Genomic DNA, 20,396 nt, shown 5'->3' on the forward strand with positions numbered 1-20,396 from the left:
GCCCTTGGGAATACTGTGTTTTCACTGTGTCATTAAACTTGATCGTAACTATAAATAACAAGCTCCAATGGTAAATAACGGGGTTTGAGCTGAGCCTTTGTTTTCTCCCTGTAAGAAACAGAGGGGTCTCTTAGCAAAGACTTACCTGTCTGGGTCAGGCATGTATGCCTCCTATTGCTCCTCAGTGTCCTAGGGCCACTCAGCTCTAAGATGGTCACACCAGGTCTGGTGCTTTCTCAGTGATTGTAGAGAAAAGCCCACCTGATCTGTGAAGTCATTGCTGGTTGGTTTGAGAGTCAACCACAAGAGTCTTTATGATCTGATCGTGCTGCCCACTTCACGTGGCCCCACCGTGGAACCCAGGTCATTTACATGAGGGCACTAGAGGATCAGGTGCATGGTGGAGAGACAGCTCTATAATCAGAGGTTCAGAACACAGAGCACAGAGCTGAGAGCAGAGCAACCTCTAGGGTCACAGCCTCAGCTGACGGAGAAGGTCCTAAATCTGATGTACGTTGACCCGGCAGATAACTCTGGACTGATGACAAAGTTTATTCAGAGCGCTCCCTCGAAGTCCTTGCTCTTCATGGTAACCCACGATGATGGCAGCAGCAGGTAAGTGTACAGTTGTATCACCGCAGGGGCCAGAGTCAGAGATGCCAGCTGAGGGCAGAGTGCCAGCCTTGTCAGGGTCCCGCAGGACACCCTTTGGGAGAGAACAGAGCTCCAAGGAACAGGAGGCTCCTTCAAGGAGAAGGAATGGGAGGCCACAATGAACAGATTGCATTTCCACAAAAATGATGAGCTGGTGGAGCACATGAATCCTAGAAATAAGAACTATTTCCAGGTAGCAAGACAAACTCATCACTGACAGTAAATAAAATAGCAAAGCTAACCCTTGGCCAGAGAGCTAAACACAGAGTGGGACTTACACACACACACACACACACACACACGTGCACTCAGATACAGTGCTTTTATGAGAGAGAAAGTGACCTGGCTCAGTGTTTCTCCAGATGTGCTCGTCTAAGTAAACATGTGCATCTTCACTGCATAACTTCCGAGAACCTCAAGGTCCTGATTTGCATTGTGACTTCCCAAGATGGGACTACTGAACAAGACATTTCCCAGATGTGTTTGAATTCAGATCTTCTTCTTTAATAGAGTATCTTCCCGGGCGGAAATTATTTGGCATATGCTTTGAAAAACTTGGATTTAGCCCACTTAGGAAAATCTGAGCTTATTTTTTTCTTTTCCTTTCTGCCCTCTTTCCTTTGTGAGCTCTAAATGGCAGCTTTCTACAAAGTAAGATTGTTTAGGGCTTCCCTGGTGGCTCAGCTGGTAAAGAATCCACCTGCAATGCAGGAGACCTGGGTTCAATCCCTGGGTTGATGATCCCCTGGAGAAGGGAATGGCTACCCACTCCAGTATTCTGGCCTGGAGAATTTCATGGACTGTATAGTCCATGGGGTCACAAAGAGTCTTAACGAAACTGAGTGACTTTCACTTTCAAGATGTTTAGGTTTTTTTTTTTTTTTCTTTTTTGATACTGACTTTTGTGAATATGAAAGATACAGTTTTGACATTTGCTTTCATCTTTCAGCATTTTCTGTCTGTTTTATCCTGTGGTCAGTAAACAGGCAGCAGCAAGGACCGGAAATTATGTTGTTTGGGGGTGAGGATAATTGGACCATAAGCCCAGGGCTTTTCAGAATTGAGAATTAAAACTCTGTGCCCAGATTGAATCTAAAACGGTCCTTTGTTGTTGCTGTTCAGTCATTCAGTCACATCTGACTCTTTGTGATCTTCCCTGTCCACTGTCTCCCAGTTTTCTCAAACTCATGTCCATTGAGTTTTTTATTCATCATCTAACCATCTCATCCTCTGTTGCCCCCTTCTCCTCCTGCCCTCCATCTTTTCCAGCATTAGGGTCTTTTCCAAAGAGTCCTGGATGTGGCTTTATGGGTAACTAGAGGCTTCCCAGATGGCTCAAGCAGTAACAAACCTGCCTGCCAATGCAGGAGACACAGGTTCGATCCCTGGGTCAGGAATATCCCATGCAGAAAGAGATGGCAACCCACTCAAGTCTTCTTGCCTGGGAAACCCCATGGACAGAGGAGCCCGGCAGGCTACAGCCCATGGGGTTGCAAAGAGTCGGACACGACTGAGCACACATGCACACAAAGATGTGACACACTCAGCCAGTATTCACGTCTCTCTCCTGCCCTGTGCCCCAGGATAGCAGATGCTGCTTTAGAAACCTGTCCTAGGACCAGACTGTGTTCTAGGGTACACACCCAAGTCTGCAGGTGAGACATTCATAGGCTTCCCCCCTTTGCATCCCTCCAGGCTGAAGGAAGATGCCAAGAAGGCCATAGAAGCCCTGGGAAGTACAGAGATCAGGAACATGCGATTCAGGTCAAGCTGGGTGTTTGTGGCAGCAAAAGGCTTTGAACTTCCTGCAGGAATTCAGAGAGAAAAGGTGAGTGGTTGTTAAACATCCCTTCTTCTCAGACAGTTACCGTATGTCCTAGCAATTCCATTCACAGATGCACAGCCAAGAGAACAAAAACACATATTCGCACAAAAACTTGCGCAGGAATGTGCTATTACTCCTAACAGCAAAAAAGCAGAAACAACCCAAAGATTGGATGAATGGACTTAAAAATGTATAAATAAAATAGATATAAGTGCCCACTGGAACATTATTCAGGCACATAAAGAAATGAAGTATTGATATATGCTGTGACATGAGTGAACCTTGAAAACACACTGAGTGAGGAAAACCAAAACCAAAAGGCCGTATACCGTATGATTCCACGTGTATGAAAGTTCCATAACAGTCAAAACCCAGAGAGAGAAAGTAGATTAGGAGCTGACTGGGCTATGGGGCATGGTGAGTGGATATGGGCTTTCTTATTTCAGGGGTGAAAATGTTTTCGTTTGTGTTTTGCCAGGATGTGGCTTGCAGGGTCTTAGTTCCCTGACCAGGGTTTGAATCCAGGCTCCACCAGTGAAAGCACCAATTCCTTACCACTAGACTGCCAGGGAATTCCCAGAATATGTTTTAAAATTGAGTGTAATGATGGTTGCATGTCTCTGAATATACTGAAAACCACTGAGTAACCACTTTACCATTAAAACCAGTAAAAACCACTTTAAATAGATGAATTTTATAGATATGCAACAAGCAACACAGGTTTACTATATAGTACAGGGAACTATAGTCAATATTTTGTAATAATCTATAACAGAAAATAATCTGAAAAATAATATATGTGTACATGTATAACTGAATCACCTTGCAGTGTACCTGAAACATAAGTCAGTTATCAGTTCAGTAGCTCGGTTGGTCTGACTCTGTGCAAGCCCATGGACTGCAACACGCCAGGCTTCGCTGTCCATCACCAACTCCCGGAGCCTGCTCAAACTCATGTCCACTGAGTCGGTGATGCCATCCAACCGTCTCAGAAGGGGATCCTCTGTCATCCCCTTCTCCTGTCTTTAATCTTTCCCAGCACCAATGTCTTTTCCAATTAGTCATTCGTCGCATCAAGTGGCCAAAGTATTGGAGTTTCAGCTTCAGCCTCAGTCCTTCCAATGAATGTTCAGGCTTGATTTCCTTTAGGATGGACTGGTTGGATCTCCTTGCAGTCCAAGGAACTCTCAAGAGTCTTCTCCAACACCACAGTTCAAAAGCATCAATCCTTCAGCACTCAGCCTTCTTTATGGTCCAACTCTCACATCCATAAGTGACTACTGAGTAGGCTGGAGCAAATCCCATTCTAGGAATTGATCCTCTTTTCTTATTTTGCTCACAGCTGCACATTAAACATTGTTGATTAGATGAATGGATACATTAAATCCTTTTCTTTCCTTTGCACAGATCAACCACTCAGATGATGTGAAGAACAGGTATTCTGGCTGGCCAGCCGAGATCCAGGTAGAAGGCTGCATACCAAAAGGGCCCAGCTAACACTGCCCCGCCTCGATAAATGGGCTTCTTATAGACAAATGCATCCTGAATGGACTACGGCCCTTTTCCAATGGTCAATATTTGATGAATATTTCAGGTTTGTCAACCAACCAATCAAAATATTTGCCAGTTGTATAAAATCTTGTCCCACAGACTTTTTATGCCAGTGTTTATAGAGTGAAGATGTTGAGCTGAAATACACGGGAGTGTTCAAGAGGATTCAGTGACATCACCTGGGAAGCAGCCCCTGCCTGTCCAGGTGTGGAGCTATTTTATCATCAGATCCAAGTTTGACCCATGTGGTCCAGATAGCTCTGCAGAGAGAAAACCTTTATTCTCCGACCACGGAGCACACCCTTGTTATGGACGGTCATCTCATAGGGACAATGAGCAGCAGCCATAGGGCTTAGCTACCTTCTTGGGTCAACCTTCTTGAGCTCTCCCTGCAGGTCCCTGAACTTATTCATTCATCCCACAAATGTGGGTGCGCCTAACTCAGGCACAAGCAATATGATGGTGAAGAGATTCAGTGTCTGCCTCCATGCAGGGGTGTTGCTCCAGTGGCACCTTGTTTAACAGGATGGGGAGGAGGGATCTCTGATGGGCTGGGTGGGCAGGGGCTGCTCTCAGGAGGACCACTGTACAACCCAGACTTCCTAGGAGACACACAGTAGATCCACATACCAAGATGCCCAGTGCCTTGGGGTTAAGAAAACCAAGTCATTGCCAAATGCTCTTTCTGACCTCCCTCCCAAATCTGGCTCCCAGAAACGATAGGAGACTTTGATGCCAGCTTGATAGTGCTTATCCAGCCTCCAGTTTCTCATCTATCCATAGAGGGGTTGGAACAGATGAACGGTTTTCTTTTTTTTTTTTTTTGAATGGTTTTCAAGTACGTTTATCAGCAGGCCTCCTTTTAAAAACATGGCAGTATGTGTCACCCTGAATTTCAGCATCCTTGCAGGACCCGACTCCCCAAGTCTCAGTGGCTGACAGCAGTGCTGAGTCCTCCATGGTTGTAGACGGGCTGCAGGGCAGTGGAGGCTCAATTCTGAGCATGGGGGCCAGGCTGAAGGAGGGTCCCTGTCAGGCATGGAAGCCAGAGAGAGCACAAGTGCAGATGTTTGCCAGAGCTCCTGCCAGGACACATGTGAGCCCTCATCATTGCATCCCGCTGCCAACCAGGGTGAACGTCAGCCTCCTGGCAGTGGCGGGGGGTGACCGTCGGCCCCTCAGGGAGCCTGCGTCTCTTTCTGCAGAGGAGTCTGCAAACCACTCGGTGGGATCTTGGCTGGGGCCCTGTTACAGGCTAGACTCTGTTCCTCCCTGACTCGTGAGTTGAGTCATAACTAATCGGCAGTACCACAGAATGTGACCTTGTGTGGAAATAGGGTCACTCTTGGTGTAATAAGTTCAAGTCAGGTGGCCCCTATCCAGTGTGACTGGTGTCCTAACAAAAAGGAGAAATTTGGACACAAACAGGCCATCAGAGAGAACCCCCTTCTGGGCTCTGAACCACCTTAGAGGAGGCCTGGAAGGGAACTTGAGGGTCACTGAAAAGGCAGCAGAATGGAGATCCCAGGAGGGTGGGGGCTGGAGGAGGGAGGGGTGATCAGGACTTGAAGGGCAGCAGACTCCTCTCAGGACTCACGGTGGGCGCCTGGCATTACACACTTGTCCAGACCCACTGGGCGTCCAACCCCAAGAGTGACCCTACTGTAAACCATGGGCTCTGAGTGATGACAATGTGTCAGTCCCGGGGTCACCCCTCTGGAGGGGGGGGAGGGGGGGTCGACAGAGGGGAGGCTGTGCCTGTGATGGGGGGTGAGGCAGGGAGTCTAGGGGAAATCTCAAAATCTCTGTATCTTCCTCTTTTTACTGTGAACCTAAAACAAATAAAGTCTATTACAAAACAAAGCTGTCAAGGAAACAGACTCAGATGGGCAGCCACCCGTCCTGAGCGTCTGTCCTCTCTCCCCAGACGCCCCACCCTGCCCCCATGTGGAAGTCAGCCTGAGCCTCCCCTACCCCCAGCCCCACCCTAAGAACTTTCCCAGCAGGGCCGCCCCGCCTCTCTCTGCTGCTGGAGAGCGGGTGGACCTGCAAGGACTGCCCCTCCCATGAGAAGGCAGGGCCTCTAACCTCCACCCTGTGAAAGGCAGGCACTTCTGAGCTCTAAGAATCTCTATTACCAATATGCCTGGATTTTTTGACAGGCTTCCCTGGTGGCTCAGCGGTAAAGAATCCGTCTGTCAATGCAGGAGATGCGGGTTCAATCCCTGAGTCGGGAAGATCCCCTGGAGAAGGAAATGGCAACCCACTCCAGTATTTGTGCCTGGAGAATCCCATGGATAGAGGAGCCTGGTGGGCTGCAGTCCAAGGGGTCTTAAAAGAGTGATTGAACACACACACACACACACACACACACACTGGACTTTAGACATCACAGATTCAGAAATGGAGCATGTTCCTGTCTAAGGAGCCGAGCCCCTCTACTGCCCAGCAGCCCTTTGTCACCCCCTAGCCCAGACAGACACTGCCCACCCAGGCCTGTCCTCCGTCCACAGGCACCATGCATGCATGAGGGCAGACAGCCTCCTAGCACCTGCCCTGAGATGGGTCACCATCATCCCCCAGCCCCGCCCCTGCACCGCTGGAGCAAGGGGGGTCCAGACAGTGACAAGTTGGGGGATTTCCACCCACAGAGGCCTCTGCCACTCCACCACCCTGCACAGACACACACTTAGAACTCCTCACCTGTGCACAGGCTCCCAGTTCCTCACCTCCTCAAGCCATTAGTGGGGAAGACACTGCATGGTCTCTGCGCAACCAAGAAAGCAAACTCAGAAGGAGCAGTCCTGCTGAGGGTGTATGAGCACCCGGGCCAGCCCTTCCTCGGAGGGTCAGTGGGCCGGGTGGGATGAGGGACCCCGGCCAGGGTTCATCACCAAGCTCCGGCCTGAAACCCCGGACAGCAGTTTACGAACTAGTCCAGCACCTTGATGCTGCTGAGGCCCTGATCCTTCCCAGAGAGACTTCCTGAAGGGCGTGCCGAGGGGCGCTGCTGTGCTGCTGGGGAGGGTGGGTCCTCAGCCACCTCCTTAGCGAACTTCCCTCGCTGCCTCCATGGAAGTGGTCCCACTTTGTCTGGCCTCTGCAGTGTCTTCCCTGTGCCTTTCCTGGAGCTGCAAAGGCATCCACCCTGTGACACAGTTGATGAATCAGAAAACTCACTGCAAAGTCAGCTGTCCAGTTCTTCCCTCCATCTTCCTCCTCTGCCCAGGGGTCTCTGGATGGATGACCTGGGAATCAGGTCCTGCAGGACGCAGATCCTGGAAACTCCCCCCAGGACCTCTTCATGCCAGGCTTTGAAAACCATCTTTTAAGCCTCCAAATTTCTTCTTTAGAGGAAATTTTGCCCACAAGTCAGGTGAATGAGCAAAAAAGTGCTCGGGATTCATTTTATTAATTTTCTAAGATTTTTTGCTTTGTTTTGGAAAGCCTCATGGGTGTGACGCTGAGACGGAGGCAGAATCCCCCCATCCTGTGCCAGCCCAGAACCCCCAGGTCTCCTTGGGGCCCCCAATACTCTGGTGATGGGAGTGCCCAACTCACCCTCACTTCAGTCACAGCGAAGGGAGGGCTTTGGGACCCCCAGGGGGTGCATACCTGTAGTTTTGCAGGCGAAGTAACCCACACAGGACCAGGAAGTCAGGCTCACTCCTGGGAATCAGCCCAAGTGTGAGGGTACGCACCTCGCGCTTACATGAAGGATGCTGTGGAGGAGCTGTGGATGTCCCTTCCTGGAATGTTCAGAGCTTAATACGGGCAGAGAGTGGCAGCACACAGAATCTCAGAAAGGCCTGGGCAGCGCCATGCTAAGTGACCCATTCTCCAAGTGTGGTCAGCCCCGGCCTGCCGGAGAACCTGTTAGCCCCGTTACCCGCGCCCCCCCACCCCGCCCCTCCCTGTGGTTCACGAGCCCACCAGGAGACTGATGCAGCTGAAGTCAGGATCACTGTGTGAAGCAGCAGGAAATGGATGGACGCTTCAGGTTTCATTTCTGTGGCAGGCTAATGGTTTCGTTTCTAGGGCAAGCCGTTAGTTTCATTTCCCTTACTTCTGGGAAAGCAAGCCACGAGGGCAGGAGGGATCCTATAAAAAGAAAGGGAGGAATGGGCAGAGATGACTTGCCGGCCTCCCTCCTACAAGTGCACAGGTAAGAGCTGGGTCAGTGCGGGGAGGGCTGCTTAATGCGTTTTCCTGCAGCAGATCTGCTTCCTGATAAACGTGGCTTGTGCCAGAAGGCTGGAGGCAGAAAGATGCTGTTTCTGAAGTTGCCTGCGTTGTGCGCTGGTGCTGGCCCCTAGCCATCCCTGCATGCACGCTCTAGAAAGGGAGCGGCGGGACTGGGAACACAGGGGGTCCCCATCTCCCCGAGTCTGGCCAAAGACCTTGTGACCACTCAGAGGTGGCTTCTGGAACCTCCATGGAAGTTGCACATCCTGAGGAGGGGAGAGAGTTTCATGCTCTGTGAAGCTGTGATTTATAATAAGAAATATATTAACTATAGTCACCTTGCTGTACATTGCATCTCCACAGCTAATAATGTGTAGCATTTTAGAAAGTTGCTAAGAGAGTAGAAGGCTTCCCAGGTGGCAGTAGTGGTAAAGAACCCGCCTGCCAATGCAGGAGACTCAGGAGATGCAGGTTCGACCCTCAGGTTGGGAAGATCCCCTGGAGAAGGGCATGGCAACTCACTCCACTATTCTTGCCCGGAGAATCCCATGGACAGAGGAGCCTGGGAGGCTACAGTCCATGGGGCTGCAAAATAGACACGACTTAGAGACTAAACAATAACAACAAAAACAGTAGATCTTAAAAGTCCTCATCGCAAGAAAAAAAAAGTAAGTATGAGGATAGATATTAACTCATCCAGGTGACTATTTCATAATATTCACAATTGTAGGGGAAAAGGAGAGATTATTTGGTCTGTGTCAGTTCCAGCCTAACAGGTGTTCCTAAAACCCTCAGAAGCGAGGAGAGCGTCGGCTTCTGTTATGCTAATCAGGTGATGTCAGGTCCCTGTGTTATGTTAATGAGATGGGAGCCGGTTACCTAGGTGAGCGGTCACGTGACAGAGGACTGGCACTTCCAGCCACTCCCTTCCTCCCGGAAGAGAAGCAGGGCAGGAGGTTGAGTTCAATCTCTGATGGTCAGTGATGAAATCACTCAGGTCTATGCAATGAAGCCGCCTGAAAACCCGAGTGTTTGGAGGGCTTCTGGAGCGCACTGGAGATGCGGGAGAGCAGCGCTCGCAGACGGAGCGTAAGCTCCACCCTCGCCCGGCGCCTGCCATCTGGCTTTTTCCGAGCTGGGCTTCCCTGGCGGCTCAGCTAGTAAAGAATCCACCTGCAATGAGGGAGACCTGGGTTCGATCCCTGGGCTGAGACGATCCCCTGACGAAGGAAAAGGCCACCCACTCCAGTTTTCTGGCCTGGAGAATTCCGTGGACTGTGTAGTCCATGGGGTCTCAAAGACTCGGACGTGACTGAGCGGCTTTCACTTTCACTTCTCCTGAGTTGTGTCTGTGTGCGTGCGATTTCACTCAGTCATGTCCGAATCTTTGTGATCCCACGGACTGTAGCTCAGCAGGCTGTCCATGGAGATTCTCTGGGCAAGAACACTAGAGTGGGTTACCGTGCCCTCCTCCCGGGGATCTTCCCCACCCAGGGTTCCCACCCGTGTCTCTTTTGTCTCCTGCATTGCAGGCAGGTTCTGTAAAGAACTAGCGCCACCTGGGAAATCCTTTTATAATTAACCTGTGATCTAGTCAGTGAAAGGTTTCTGCTCTAGCAGATTATTCAAACCCAAGAGGGGCGGTGGGATGAGGTTGGGGGTGTCTTTGCTAGCAGTTTGCATCTGAAATGGGCAGTGTTGACTGGGGAAAAAATGCACATGAGATTTGTGAGTTAAGTTCTATTTGGGGCAAAATGAGGATGGTAGACTGGGAGACAGCGTTTTGGATAGCTCTGAGGAGCTGCAACAAACAGCTAATGGGGAAGTCAGTAATATCTGATTTTAGTGAAGGGCGTACATGCAATCAAGCACGCATTTCGGCAGAAGCTCACTGCTAGTCATGAGGAGCAGATGTCACTATTACTGATTTTAGTGCTTTTCTAGATATGAGGAGATTCAAGAATTGTGCTCATAAAATCTTCTCCGGAAAATATCTATCTGAATACCTGTTCTGCCAGTTTTTCCCAGAGCACAGAGGGCCTTGTTCCTGATCTCCATCCTGAACTACTTTCAGGGGAGCTACTGCAGTGGCTCAGGATTTAATCCTTGTAGAGTTAGATATGTGTGTGTGTATGTGTGTGTGTGTGTGCTCAGTCACTCAGTTGTGTCCAACTGTGACCCCATGGACTATAGCCCAACAAGCGCCTCTGTTCATGGGATTTCCCAGGCAAGAATACTGGAGTGGGATGCCATTTCCTTCTCCAGGGATCTTCCTGACCCAGGGATCAAACCCAAGTCTCCTGCATTGGCAAGCATATTCTTTGCCACTGTGCCACCCGGGAAGCCTAGAGACAGATGACAAGTGCCCATTTGCAATTGGCAGCAGGATGGGGTGGGGGCAGGTGAGTAGGGTGCACCCCATCTGATAATAGTCTGCTGTCATCTCCCGGTAGATAGTGTCTGAATTGAGTCAACTGTTTGATGATATAGAATGACACACTTTGGAACTCGTATCAGAATTGAAGCCCCAAAGCCTGATCTCAGAGCTTCAGGATCCCTCTTGCTTGAGGCAGTAGTGGCCAAGAGGCCTCCTGACACTGTTTCTCGAGGGGCAAGGACACCTGCTTTCTAGCATTTGCTGATTCCCATTGTAGCATGAACTGGTGGATTATTACACCTTCAGAATTTTAGAATTAGAGACAGATATGATGCCAAGTCCACCCAGCAAAAAAGGCACTTGGGGGGAACAGATTAGGTATAAACCATGATGCTTTTGAACTGTGGGGCTGGAGAAGACTCTTGAGAGTCCCTTGAACAGCAAGGCGATTAAACCAGTCAATCCTAAAGGAAATCAACCCTGAATATTCATTGGAGGGACTGATACTGAAGCTGAAGTTCCAAAAATTTGGCCACCGATGTGAAGAGCCGACTCATTAGAAAAAACCCTGATGCTGGGAAAGGTTGAGGGCAGGAGGAGAAAGGGATGACAGGATGAGATGATTGGATGGCATCACCGATTCAATGGACATGAATTTGAGCAAGCTCCAGGAGACTGTGAAAGAGGGAGCCTGGCATGCTGCAGTCCATGGGGTTGCAGAGAGTCAGACACGACTGAGTGACTGAACAGCAATGGTGTGTGAGTGTCCTAGGGTTGTCATGGCACAGTATCCCAGACTAGAGGGCTTACAAAATGAAAATTTAGTCTTTCCCAGCCCTGGAGGCTGGAAGATTGAGATGGAGGCATTAGCAAATCCTCCTGAGATTCTGCATAGAGTCCATCCCTGTCTCTTCCAGCTTCTGCTCATTGCCAGCACTCCTTGGCACTACTGGGGGAAAATATCTGAGGATGCTGCCAGCAGGATGAAAACCAAAAAGCAGAGGCCTTTTCATGGGATCATACTTTCTCTAGACACTTGCTGAAGGGTCATGTATTTTGTAAGACGAGGAATTTCGTGGAGGAGACTGGCCCCATGGGAAACAATCAGATGCAGAACAGAGAAAAGGCTAAACCTCAGGGACTCAGAGAAATGAAGAATAGAAAGATGCAAAACAGCTGTAAAAACCCAGATTTAGTTTTAGTCCCCAACCAGTGGGAGGGGCTGGCTGAGAGTCTTTTCCTCTAAAGCTAGCCACAGGGCATTTGAGGGCTGCGTGCCAGCAATTCCTGGCCTGGAAGTGCCCGCTTCATCCCCCAGCAGCCCCACACATCGGGAATTGGCTGACCATAGATTGGGGTTACCTGTAAGATTGGCCTTCCACCCAACACTCAGCTGAGCAGTCTTACTGCCCTCATCCACAGGAGGGAACAGAGGTGCTGTCTTAGGATTTCAGCACCGAGATAAGGGTGCTCCCTCCACTGGACAGCCTTTGCAGGGCTCCCCCAGGAGCGGGGCCGAGCCTGGGGGGGTCTCCCTTTCCTTAGGGTCTCCAGGTCAGTGGGGCTGACTGCTCAGAAAAGTGCAGGTAGAAGACTTCTCCACCTCCTTCCAGCCCAAACCCGAATGTCAGGTCTAGCCCCAGCCATGTCAGGAAAGGCCAGGGCACAGCCTGGAAAGAGCAAGGCAGAGAGGACCAGAGGGGCCAGCCCCCAATCCCAAAGAAAGGAGCCGCCCCTGGGCTGGGCTTTCTGAGCCCCCAGGAGACAAGTGTGCTTCTCCCCGTTCCCTGAGCTCATTCTGACCTCAGGACCTTTGCACTTGGACTTGCTCTGCCAGGAAGGTTCCTCCCCAGGTCCTCAAATAATAGTTCCTCTCTTCATTCATTTCCTGTTTTCTGTAAACACGGACACGCCCTCAAACAGCCCCTGCCTCCACCTCTGACACTGACCCCAGCATCTGTCACCCACGCCCTTTCGTCCAGACACTCCATCGTCACCTGGGGTTGCATTACTGCAGGCTTCTTCACTGGTCGGCTTTCTTGTGGTTTTTTTTGGGGGGGTCCCCCTGACAGAATGTGTGTACCGGAGACAGGGACTTCATCTGGCTTGCTCACCACTGAATCCTCATGGCAGGAACCACCTCGCACATAGTTGGTCCTCGTATTAGTTTGCTCAGGCTGCTGTAACGAAGTGCCGCAGGGTAGATGGCTTAGACAACAGAAATTTATTTTCTCCCAGTCTGGAGGTCAGAAGTCCAAGACTAAGGTGTCAGCAGGGTTACTTTCTCCCGAGGCCGCCTGGGCATGGAGACGGCGGTCTCCCCGTGTCCTCATCTGCTCTTGCCTCTGTGTGTATTTGTCCTAATCTGTTTTTTCTAAGACGCCAGTGAGATTGGATTAGTGACCTTGTTTACCTCAATCACCTCTTTAAAGGGCATCTCTCCAGTATAGACATACACCGAGGTCCTAGGGGTTAGGGCTCTGACCTATGAACTTGGGGACACAATTCACCCTGCATCAGTCCTCAAAACACATCTGTTGAATGAATGAATAAGTGAATGAACCACCCGCACTTTTAAAGCTAGGCCAATGGCACACACAAGGCGATGAATGTGCAGATCCAGTTTGAGGGAAGGTAAAAAAACCTGGCCCAGTATTCGAGGTGGCATCAAATAGGAAAAGGTAGGTTAGGACCAAATTCTTTAGGAACTTTGTTCTGAAAGAAAAAGACCCCAGAAGTTTTTAGAAAGCGCAGTGACAGGATGAGCCAGGGTTTAGACGGGAAAGGGCCACAGTGTGTGCAAGGGCGGAACCACTGTTGTGAGGAGGGGATGGATGGAGGGCTGGAAATGGGGCACACATGGATGCCCCAAGGGGCAGCTATGGGGTAGGCACCACCTCGAGACTCCAATCCTCCCCACTGGTTAGTGCCCTGGAGCTGGCCTGACAGATGCCCCCAACTCAGACACACAGGACATCTATTCTCTCCCGGTTCTCAGGCCAGAAATTCCAGGGTGAGGTGTCGGTAGAGTTAGTTCTTCCCAGAGGCTCTGAGGGAAACCCCTTTCAGGCTCCTCTCCCAGCTTCTGGGCCCCTGATCCCCTCGGGGGTCCCTGACGTGGGGCAGCGACCCTCCAGTCTCTGCCTCCGTTGCCCTACAGCCAAGGGGCTCTGAGTCTCAAACCCTCTCCGCCTGTCTCTTCTTGCATTTCGGGCCCACCGTCATCCCCAGATCTGCCTCAATTCCACTGCAAGTAGACTTTTCCAAATAAGGTCACAGTCACATATCCAGGTGGACTCGCATGGGAGGGAGCGAAGCCATCCAACTCACTGTCTCCACTCTGGCCCCAGTAGTGGGGTGGCTGGGGGCTGGGCATAGTGGGAAAATGTTCATGACCCAGAGTCCCTGGCCGGCCTCTGGGCCCTGACTCAGGCCAGTATCTAGACCTCTGCGCTTTACCTTCTTGACCTGAAAAAGTGCATATTAGGCACTGACATGCAGGGTTGCTGTGAAAATAGCATCATAGGTTGCTGTGAAATGAGCATTTCAGAGCAGTGCTGGGTGAGGCCAGCTGTCTCTAGGCGGAAGACCACCTGATTATAGGTCCCACGGAGAAGTAAGAGACCCCAGAAACCTTTTCTCCCAGAATCTCCAGCAGCCTGACCCAGCCTGGGTGAGAAACAGCGATGGCGGGGCAGAGATTGGCTACCAAGGGACCCTGGAGGGGCTCCCTGTCATCTCTCCACGCCTTACTGCTTCCTCTTCGCCCTGAGCTGTAGGTGACGACGCGGAGCCCAGCAGAAGTGACAGCAGAACCTTCAGACTCTCCCGTGGAAGCGTGGAGTCCACTTGTCTCCAGGCTCACCAACGCCCCTTTTGTGTTCTGTGCCCGTTTGCTGCCATCAGCCCCGTCTGCAGACAGGCCTGAGCTGGGCTGCTGGTCTCCCCTGAGTCGGTGAGCAGCAGGTGAGTTGTAAGGGATTAGATGAGGCAGAGCTGGAAGAAATACAGCCCCCAGGAAGGTCTGCTGGGGGACCTCTGGGCCACATTCCCGTCTTGCGTCTTTGCAGAGCTTGCCGAGAGGACCAGAGGCACTGAGCCCCGAAGACCGCACACCCCAGCTCTCTGAGCAGACAGTCATGTCGATGTCCTTCAGGCCTTTGAAGTACAAGAGGCACACTCAGACTTCCACTCAGCACCACCCAAAGCAAGACATTTACTTCCATCAGCAGCCACCAGGGCCACCACTGGGGCAGACAATGAGTCCCCCACAATGGCAGGTGGAAGAGAGCAACCCGGACTTCCTTCCCAACAACTTCAATCAGCTGAATTTGGACCCTCAGCAGCCAGAAGCAAAAGGGAGCCAACAGATGTCAAAGGTAAGGTGAGAGGAGGGTGGGTCAGGAAGGGTGCATGCATGGGGAGGGCTGGGGGGATGTGGAGAGAAGTGTGTGTGTTAGTCACTCAGTCGTGTCCGACTCTTTACGACCCCATGGACCGCAGCCCGCAAGGCTCCTCTGCCCATGGGATTCTCCAGGCAAGAGTACTGGGGTGGGTTGCCGTTTCCTCCCCCAGGGGATGGATCTTTACGACCCAGGGATGGAACCTGGGTCTCCTGCATTGCAGGCAGATTCTTTACCATCTGAAAGAAGGTGGAGGGGTTGGGGGGAAGTGGGGAATAAAACCTACCAGTCTAGTCCAGTCCCCATGGCACAGCTGGTGCCCTCCCCCTCCCCCAACCTTCTGGGCACTTCCAACAAGCCCCAGGGGCAGACACAGTCTCTGGGGCACCATGACCTTCCTGGACATGGATCTGGGGCCTCCATTCTCTGTGCTGGGGTCTCCTGTCTGGGAGCTTTCCCTCCAACTGTGACTGCCACAGTCATACTGCCAGCCACCCCCTACCCCAGCCCTGCAGGCCCGGGGTGGGCTTCTCCCCTCCCTCCAACTGGGAGTGCCTGCCCTCGCAGGGCCATCTCCCAACTCACACGGGCACCTCCACCTCCAGCCCACAGCAGTGGAAGCCAAGCCTCTGCAGGAACAAATGCAGAGGCCTTGCCTCTGGCACACCTGGGTCCGCCTCTCGCCCCTCCTGTCTCCAACCCCACATGAGCAGATTCACCAATTCAGTCGCAAATTCCAGAAAGCGATGGGAGTCCATCAAAGGCCAAGGCTGTGAGTCTGTCTGTCTCCTCCAGGGGCCGGAAAACAACCTGTACAGAAAGTATGAGGAGAAGGTGCGGCCCTGCATTGACCTCATCGACTCCCTACGGGCCCTGGGCGTGGAGCAGGACCTGGCCCTGCCCGCCATTGCCGTTATCGGGGACCAGAGCTCCGGCAAGAGTTCCGTGCTGGAGGCTCTGTCGGGGGTTGCCCTCCCCAGGGGCAGCGGTAAGTACTGCTGGGGCAGCCTCCTGCAAGCCACAGAGCATCCCAGGACCAGTAGGCTCAGGAGAGGTCACGGGAAGCCCCCCTGGACCGGTGATGTGGGCAGGGGGCGGTGGGGGGGTGGACCTGGATGCTCCTGCTGCCCCTAGGTTCTGAGTCCTCTTTCATGTGGCAACAGTCATTGCTGGGCTTTGTATCAGTTGGTTTCTTTCTAGTCCTCTGCTGCTGCTAAGTCACTTCAGTCGTGTCCGACTCTGTGCGACCTCATAGACAGCAGCCCACCGGGCTCCCCCATCCCTGGGATTCTCCAGGCAAGAACACTGGAGTGGGTTGCCATTTCCTTCTCCAATGCATGAAAGTGAAAAGTGAAAGTGAAGTCGCTCAGTCGTGTCTGACACTTAGCGACCCCATGGACTGCAGCCTTCTAGGCTCCTCCATCCATGGGATTTTCCAGGCAAGAGTACTGGAGTGGGGTGCCATTGCCTTCTCTGTCTAGTCCTCTAAGACTCTAGAAACATTTCTATGTTAATTTGTTAGTTTCTGGTAACATGTAAAGTCTTTTTGAAGAATTTTCTCAAATTTGAGAAGCTACTAGCCAGGATCATGGTGTGATAAGACACAACGTTTCATTTTAAAAAAGAAATTTTTTTTTTGGTCACCGTCTCAAGGCATGTGGGCTTTCAGTTTCTCAACAAGGGGTCAAACCTGCACCCCCTGCAATGCGAGTGCAGAGTCTTAACCACTGGACCACCAAGGACGTTCCTGCTTCCTTTCAAAAGAAACAAAAGACAAAAAAATTTAAGCCTGTGTAGAATTAAGCATGGCAACCCACTCCAGTATTCTTGCCTGGAGAATCCCATGGACAGAGGAAACTGGCAGGCTACAGTCCATGGGGTCTCAGAGTCGGACAGAACTAACTAACACTACTACTACTATGATCGTCTGGGCTTCCCTGGTGGCTCAGTCGGTAAAGAATCTGCCTGCAGTGCAGGAGACCTGGGTTCAATCCCTGAGTTGGGAGGATCGCCTGGAGGAGGGCATGGCAACCCACCCCAGTATTCTTGCCTAGAGAATCCCATGGACAGAGGAGCCTGGCCGGCTACAGTCCATGGGGTCACAAAGAGTCAGACATGACTGAAGTGACTTAGTACACACACATTCAAGCACAGAATGAAAAAGCTGTCATACATTCTGACAATGAAAATAATTATAAAGGGGAAAAAAGGATGGAGCTGGCACCCTAAAGTGGGTAGTTTCCCCTGTCCTGATTCCCTCTCATACCCATCTTCTTCCAGCACTGCCCATCCGTCAAAAACAACAGGAACCCAGGGAGCCAGGGCTGCCTCCTGGGCACAGAGGAGGGTATGGGGGCTTCATGGACCCTGCACAGCCCTCAACAACCACCCAGACCAGGAGCCCCGGCCTGTGTGCCCTCCCAAGCATGGGCAGCCGGTCCTTTACTCCAGGGTCTCCTGTGAGATCCCCATCAGCCCAACTCTGGTGTGTGATGGAGTCAGAGTGGACACCAGCAGCTCCTCCTCTCCACCCTGGGTTCAGCATTTCCAGGAGAAAAGCAACAGAGCAAAGCGTCTGGAGGCCGGTGTGGCCCTGGCAGTCTTTCGAGGCAGGCAGGAGCCCCTTACAGTAGTGCTTTGGGCTCCCTCCATGCCCGAGTGTCAGGGGCTGGGAGGGCTGGATGGGGTCAGGTAGATCTCACTGCTTCCCTCCCACTCCTACCCCAGTCCTGGCCCTTGGCTGCCACCTGGACTGTGCCTGAGGCCTTCCTAGGGCCGGGGGTAATTAGTGGGGCTGGACTGAGTCCTCTCTAGAGAGGGATACAGAGTTCAGACAAGGCCTCTGAGGACACTGGGGAGGATAAGAGCAAAGGGTGGGGCTTCCCTGGTTGTCCAGTGGTTAGAACTCCATGCTCCCAGTTCAAGAGATGGGGGTTCGATCCCTGGTCAGGGAACCAAGATTCTACATGTCTTGTGGTGCAGTCAAAAAAGAAAAGAAAAGGGCACCTGTGAATGCTTCTTTTTAAGGGAAACTTAGAGGCTGTTTGGGAAACTCTCTCTCAGGAATCATCACCCGGTGTCCGCTGGTGCTGAAACTGACAAAGCGGGAGTGTGAATGGACCGGGAAAATCACCTACCGCAACATTACGCAGCAGCTGCAAAATCCCTCCGAAGTGGAGTGGGAGATTCGGAGAGGTAGGGCCCTGCGGGCATCTGCAAGTCGGCTCCTTCTCCCCCTGGGGTCATCAGCGGTCACCCAGGCCTCTCCAGCTCCACAGCGAGCACCGTCTCTTCTTTCCAGGCTTTCCCACGTGCCGGCCCTCTGCCTCTCACATGTCCCTCCTCCTTGCTACATAACCCTACCCTTTTGTGACTGTCAGTTTACCTGCCTCTCCTCTGGGAAGTGTCCCGGGCAGCACTCCTGCTTCAGCTACCCTGGTCAGTGCTGGGGACGTGTGTCCTGAGGTGCTGCTCTAACCTGAAGTGTCTGGTTGCCTGTGGCCGCGTCCCTGTCCCCAAGCCCTGAGGTTTTCCCCAAGGCAAGCCCTGCCCACCCATCACTCCTAGAAGTACATCCAGCTCTTGAGATTAGCCTGAGGGAACCACCAAATGAGAAGGCTCAGTTGCTCCTGGAATGTCTTCCCAGGTGGCGCTAGCGGTAAAGAACCCCGCCTGCCAATGCAAGAGACATAAGAGACACAGGTTTGATCCCTGGGTGGGGGAAGATGCCCTGGAAGAGGGCATAGCAACCCCCTCTAGCCTTCTTGCCTGGAGAATCCCATGAACAGAGGAGCCTGGTGGGCTACAGTCCATAGGGTCACAAAGAGTCGGACATGACTGAAGTAGCACGCACACACGCTCCTGGAATCCACTTCCATACCCACTCAGAGGGGACCCTGGAGGTCATCCCCTCGCAGCCCTGCCTCCAAGGTCCCTGAGCCTGCCCACCCCTCCCCAAGGCATCTTCCCCTTCCTGCTCTCAAGCTGGGCTCAGCCAGACAGGCAAAAATTCCCTCTGATCATAACAAGAAACTCTGTGGCCATAGCTTCCATTCTAGGGAGATGGGCTTATGCCTCACTGAGCAGCAAACTGCATCTGAGGCTGGGGTTTTCACATGACTCCTTGGGCTCAGCTCCCTGAGAACCCTGTGTCTCCAGCTAGCTCACCAGAGGGATCACTCCCCAAATTGCAAGGTGCTGCCTCAATTCTAGATCCACCCCCAAAACAGGAACTTCCTGAGATCTTCACCTGGCAAGTTTCCTAGCTTCAAATGATAAAAGCTCTGCACTGCCGTGCCTGCTACACCCATCCTGTCCACATGTGCCCAGCACATCCTTCAGCGTGGCTGAGATCTGCCCAGTCTCTCTAGCTGTGAGCTCTGTGGGCAGGTCTGGGAGGGTACGTTCTGTGAACGTGGATGAATGTTCTGTGTAAGGATGAGTAATGAGCATCTTTAGAACAGCATCTCTAAAGCATCTATAGCATCTGGGAACTCTGGTCCACTGCAGGTAGGAGTGTGAGTTGGTGCAACTACTTTGGAAAATTGACAAAATATCCACTAAGGCTGTGTGCACACCCCATGACACCTCAAAACTCTAATCCTGAGTATCAGTTCAGTTCAGTTGCTCAGTCATTTCCAACTCTTTGCGACCCCATGAACTGCAGCACGCCAGGCCTCCTTGTCCATCACCAACTCCCAGAGTTTACCCAAACTTATGTCCATTGAGTCGGTGATGCCATCCAACCATCTCATCCTCTGTCGTCCCCTTCTCCTCCTGCCCTCAACCTTTCCCAGCATCAGGGTCTTTTCAAATGAGTCAGCTCTTCACATCAGGTGGCCAAAGGATTTCAGTTTCAGCTTCAACATTAGTCCTTCCAATGAACACCCAGGACTGATCTCCTTTAGGATGGACTGGTTGGATCTCCTTGCAGTCTCCAAGGAACTCTTGAGAGTCTTCTCCAACACCGCAGTTCAAAAGCATCAATTCTTCGGCTCTCAGCTTTCTTTATCCCAAGTATACCCCAGCCAAAATGTGCACCCAAAGTCGCTTCTAGAATCTCTATAGCAGCACTATTGTGATACCCAGATGGCGCTGGTGGTAAAAGAATCTGCCTGCCAATGCAGGAGACATAATAGATTCAGTTCCTGGGTCGGGAAGATCCTTTGGAGGAGGGCACAGCAACGCACTCCAGCACTCTTGCCTGGAAAAGCCCATGGACAGAGGAGCCTGGCAGACTCCAGTCCATAGAATCGCAAAGAGTCAGACATGACTGAGTGACTTAGCAAGCAAGCAACTATGATTACCCATCCCCCACCCCCTAGCCCCAACCCCCCCACACCCCACAGACTGGATCAAGACACAGAATGGCAATGAAAAGGAACAGCCCTCAGCCACAAGC

The 20,396-nt window shown here is 51.8% G+C and overlaps 3 protein-coding genes and 1 long non-coding RNA gene across 6 annotated transcripts in view; 2 read left to right on the forward strand and 2 right to left on the reverse strand.

Annotated features, from left to right (window-relative positions):
• Positions 1–4,131, forward strand: part of FAM3B (FAM3 metabolism regulating signaling molecule B) — a 65,430-nt gene extending 61,299 nt beyond the window's left edge. Inside the window, exons 6-8 of the mRNA XM_061422185.1 lie at positions 528–615; positions 2,350–2,482; positions 3,887–4,131. Of these exons, the coding sequence (XP_061278169.1) occupies positions 528–615; positions 2,350–2,482; positions 3,887–3,976 (311 nt within the window). The 3' untranslated portion in view covers positions 3,977–4,131. The remainder of the gene's footprint in view (positions 1–527; positions 616–2,349; positions 2,483–3,886) is intronic.
• Positions 3,155–7,950, reverse strand: LOC133250685 (uncharacterized). 3 transcript variants are annotated; one of them, XR_009737402.1, is made up of 3 exons: positions 7,646–7,950; positions 6,975–7,178; positions 3,155–6,797 (listed from the first exon to the last, which is right to left on the reverse strand). It is a non-coding gene; the product is annotated as an uncharacterized LOC133250685 (long non-coding RNA). The 3 variants fall into 3 exon arrangements; XR_009737403.1 differs by having other exon boundaries at positions 3,155–6,273; positions 6,734–7,178; XR_009737400.1 differs by having other exon boundaries at positions 3,155–7,178.
• Positions 7,951–8,095: 145 nt separating this feature from the next.
• MX2 (MX dynamin like GTPase 2) overlaps positions 8,096–20,396 on the forward strand; it is a 37,134-nt gene continuing 24,833 nt past the window's right edge. The window contains exons 1-5 of the mRNA XM_061422069.1: positions 8,096–8,195; positions 14,372–14,558; positions 14,663–14,971; positions 15,791–15,983; positions 18,059–18,190. Of these exons, the coding sequence (XP_061278053.1) occupies positions 14,732–14,971; positions 15,791–15,983; positions 18,059–18,190 (565 nt within the window). The 5' untranslated portion in view covers positions 8,096–8,195; positions 14,372–14,558; positions 14,663–14,731. The remainder of the gene's footprint in view (positions 8,196–14,371; positions 14,559–14,662; positions 14,972–15,790; positions 15,984–18,058; positions 18,191–20,396) is intronic.
• TMPRSS2 (transmembrane serine protease 2) overlaps positions 18,878–20,396 on the reverse strand; it is a 126,205-nt gene continuing 124,686 nt past the window's right edge. Inside the window, exon 14 of the transcript XR_009737370.1 lies at positions 18,878–18,891. The gene's annotated coding sequence lies outside the window, so the exon portion shown is untranslated. The remainder of the gene's footprint in view (positions 18,892–20,396) is intronic.

Source organism: Bos javanicus, chromosome 1, assembly GCF_032452875.1.
Source record: "Bos javanicus breed banteng chromosome 1, ARS-OSU_banteng_1.0, whole genome shotgun sequence".
Lineage (NCBI taxonomy): Eukaryota > Metazoa > Chordata > Mammalia > Artiodactyla > Bovidae > Bos > Bos javanicus.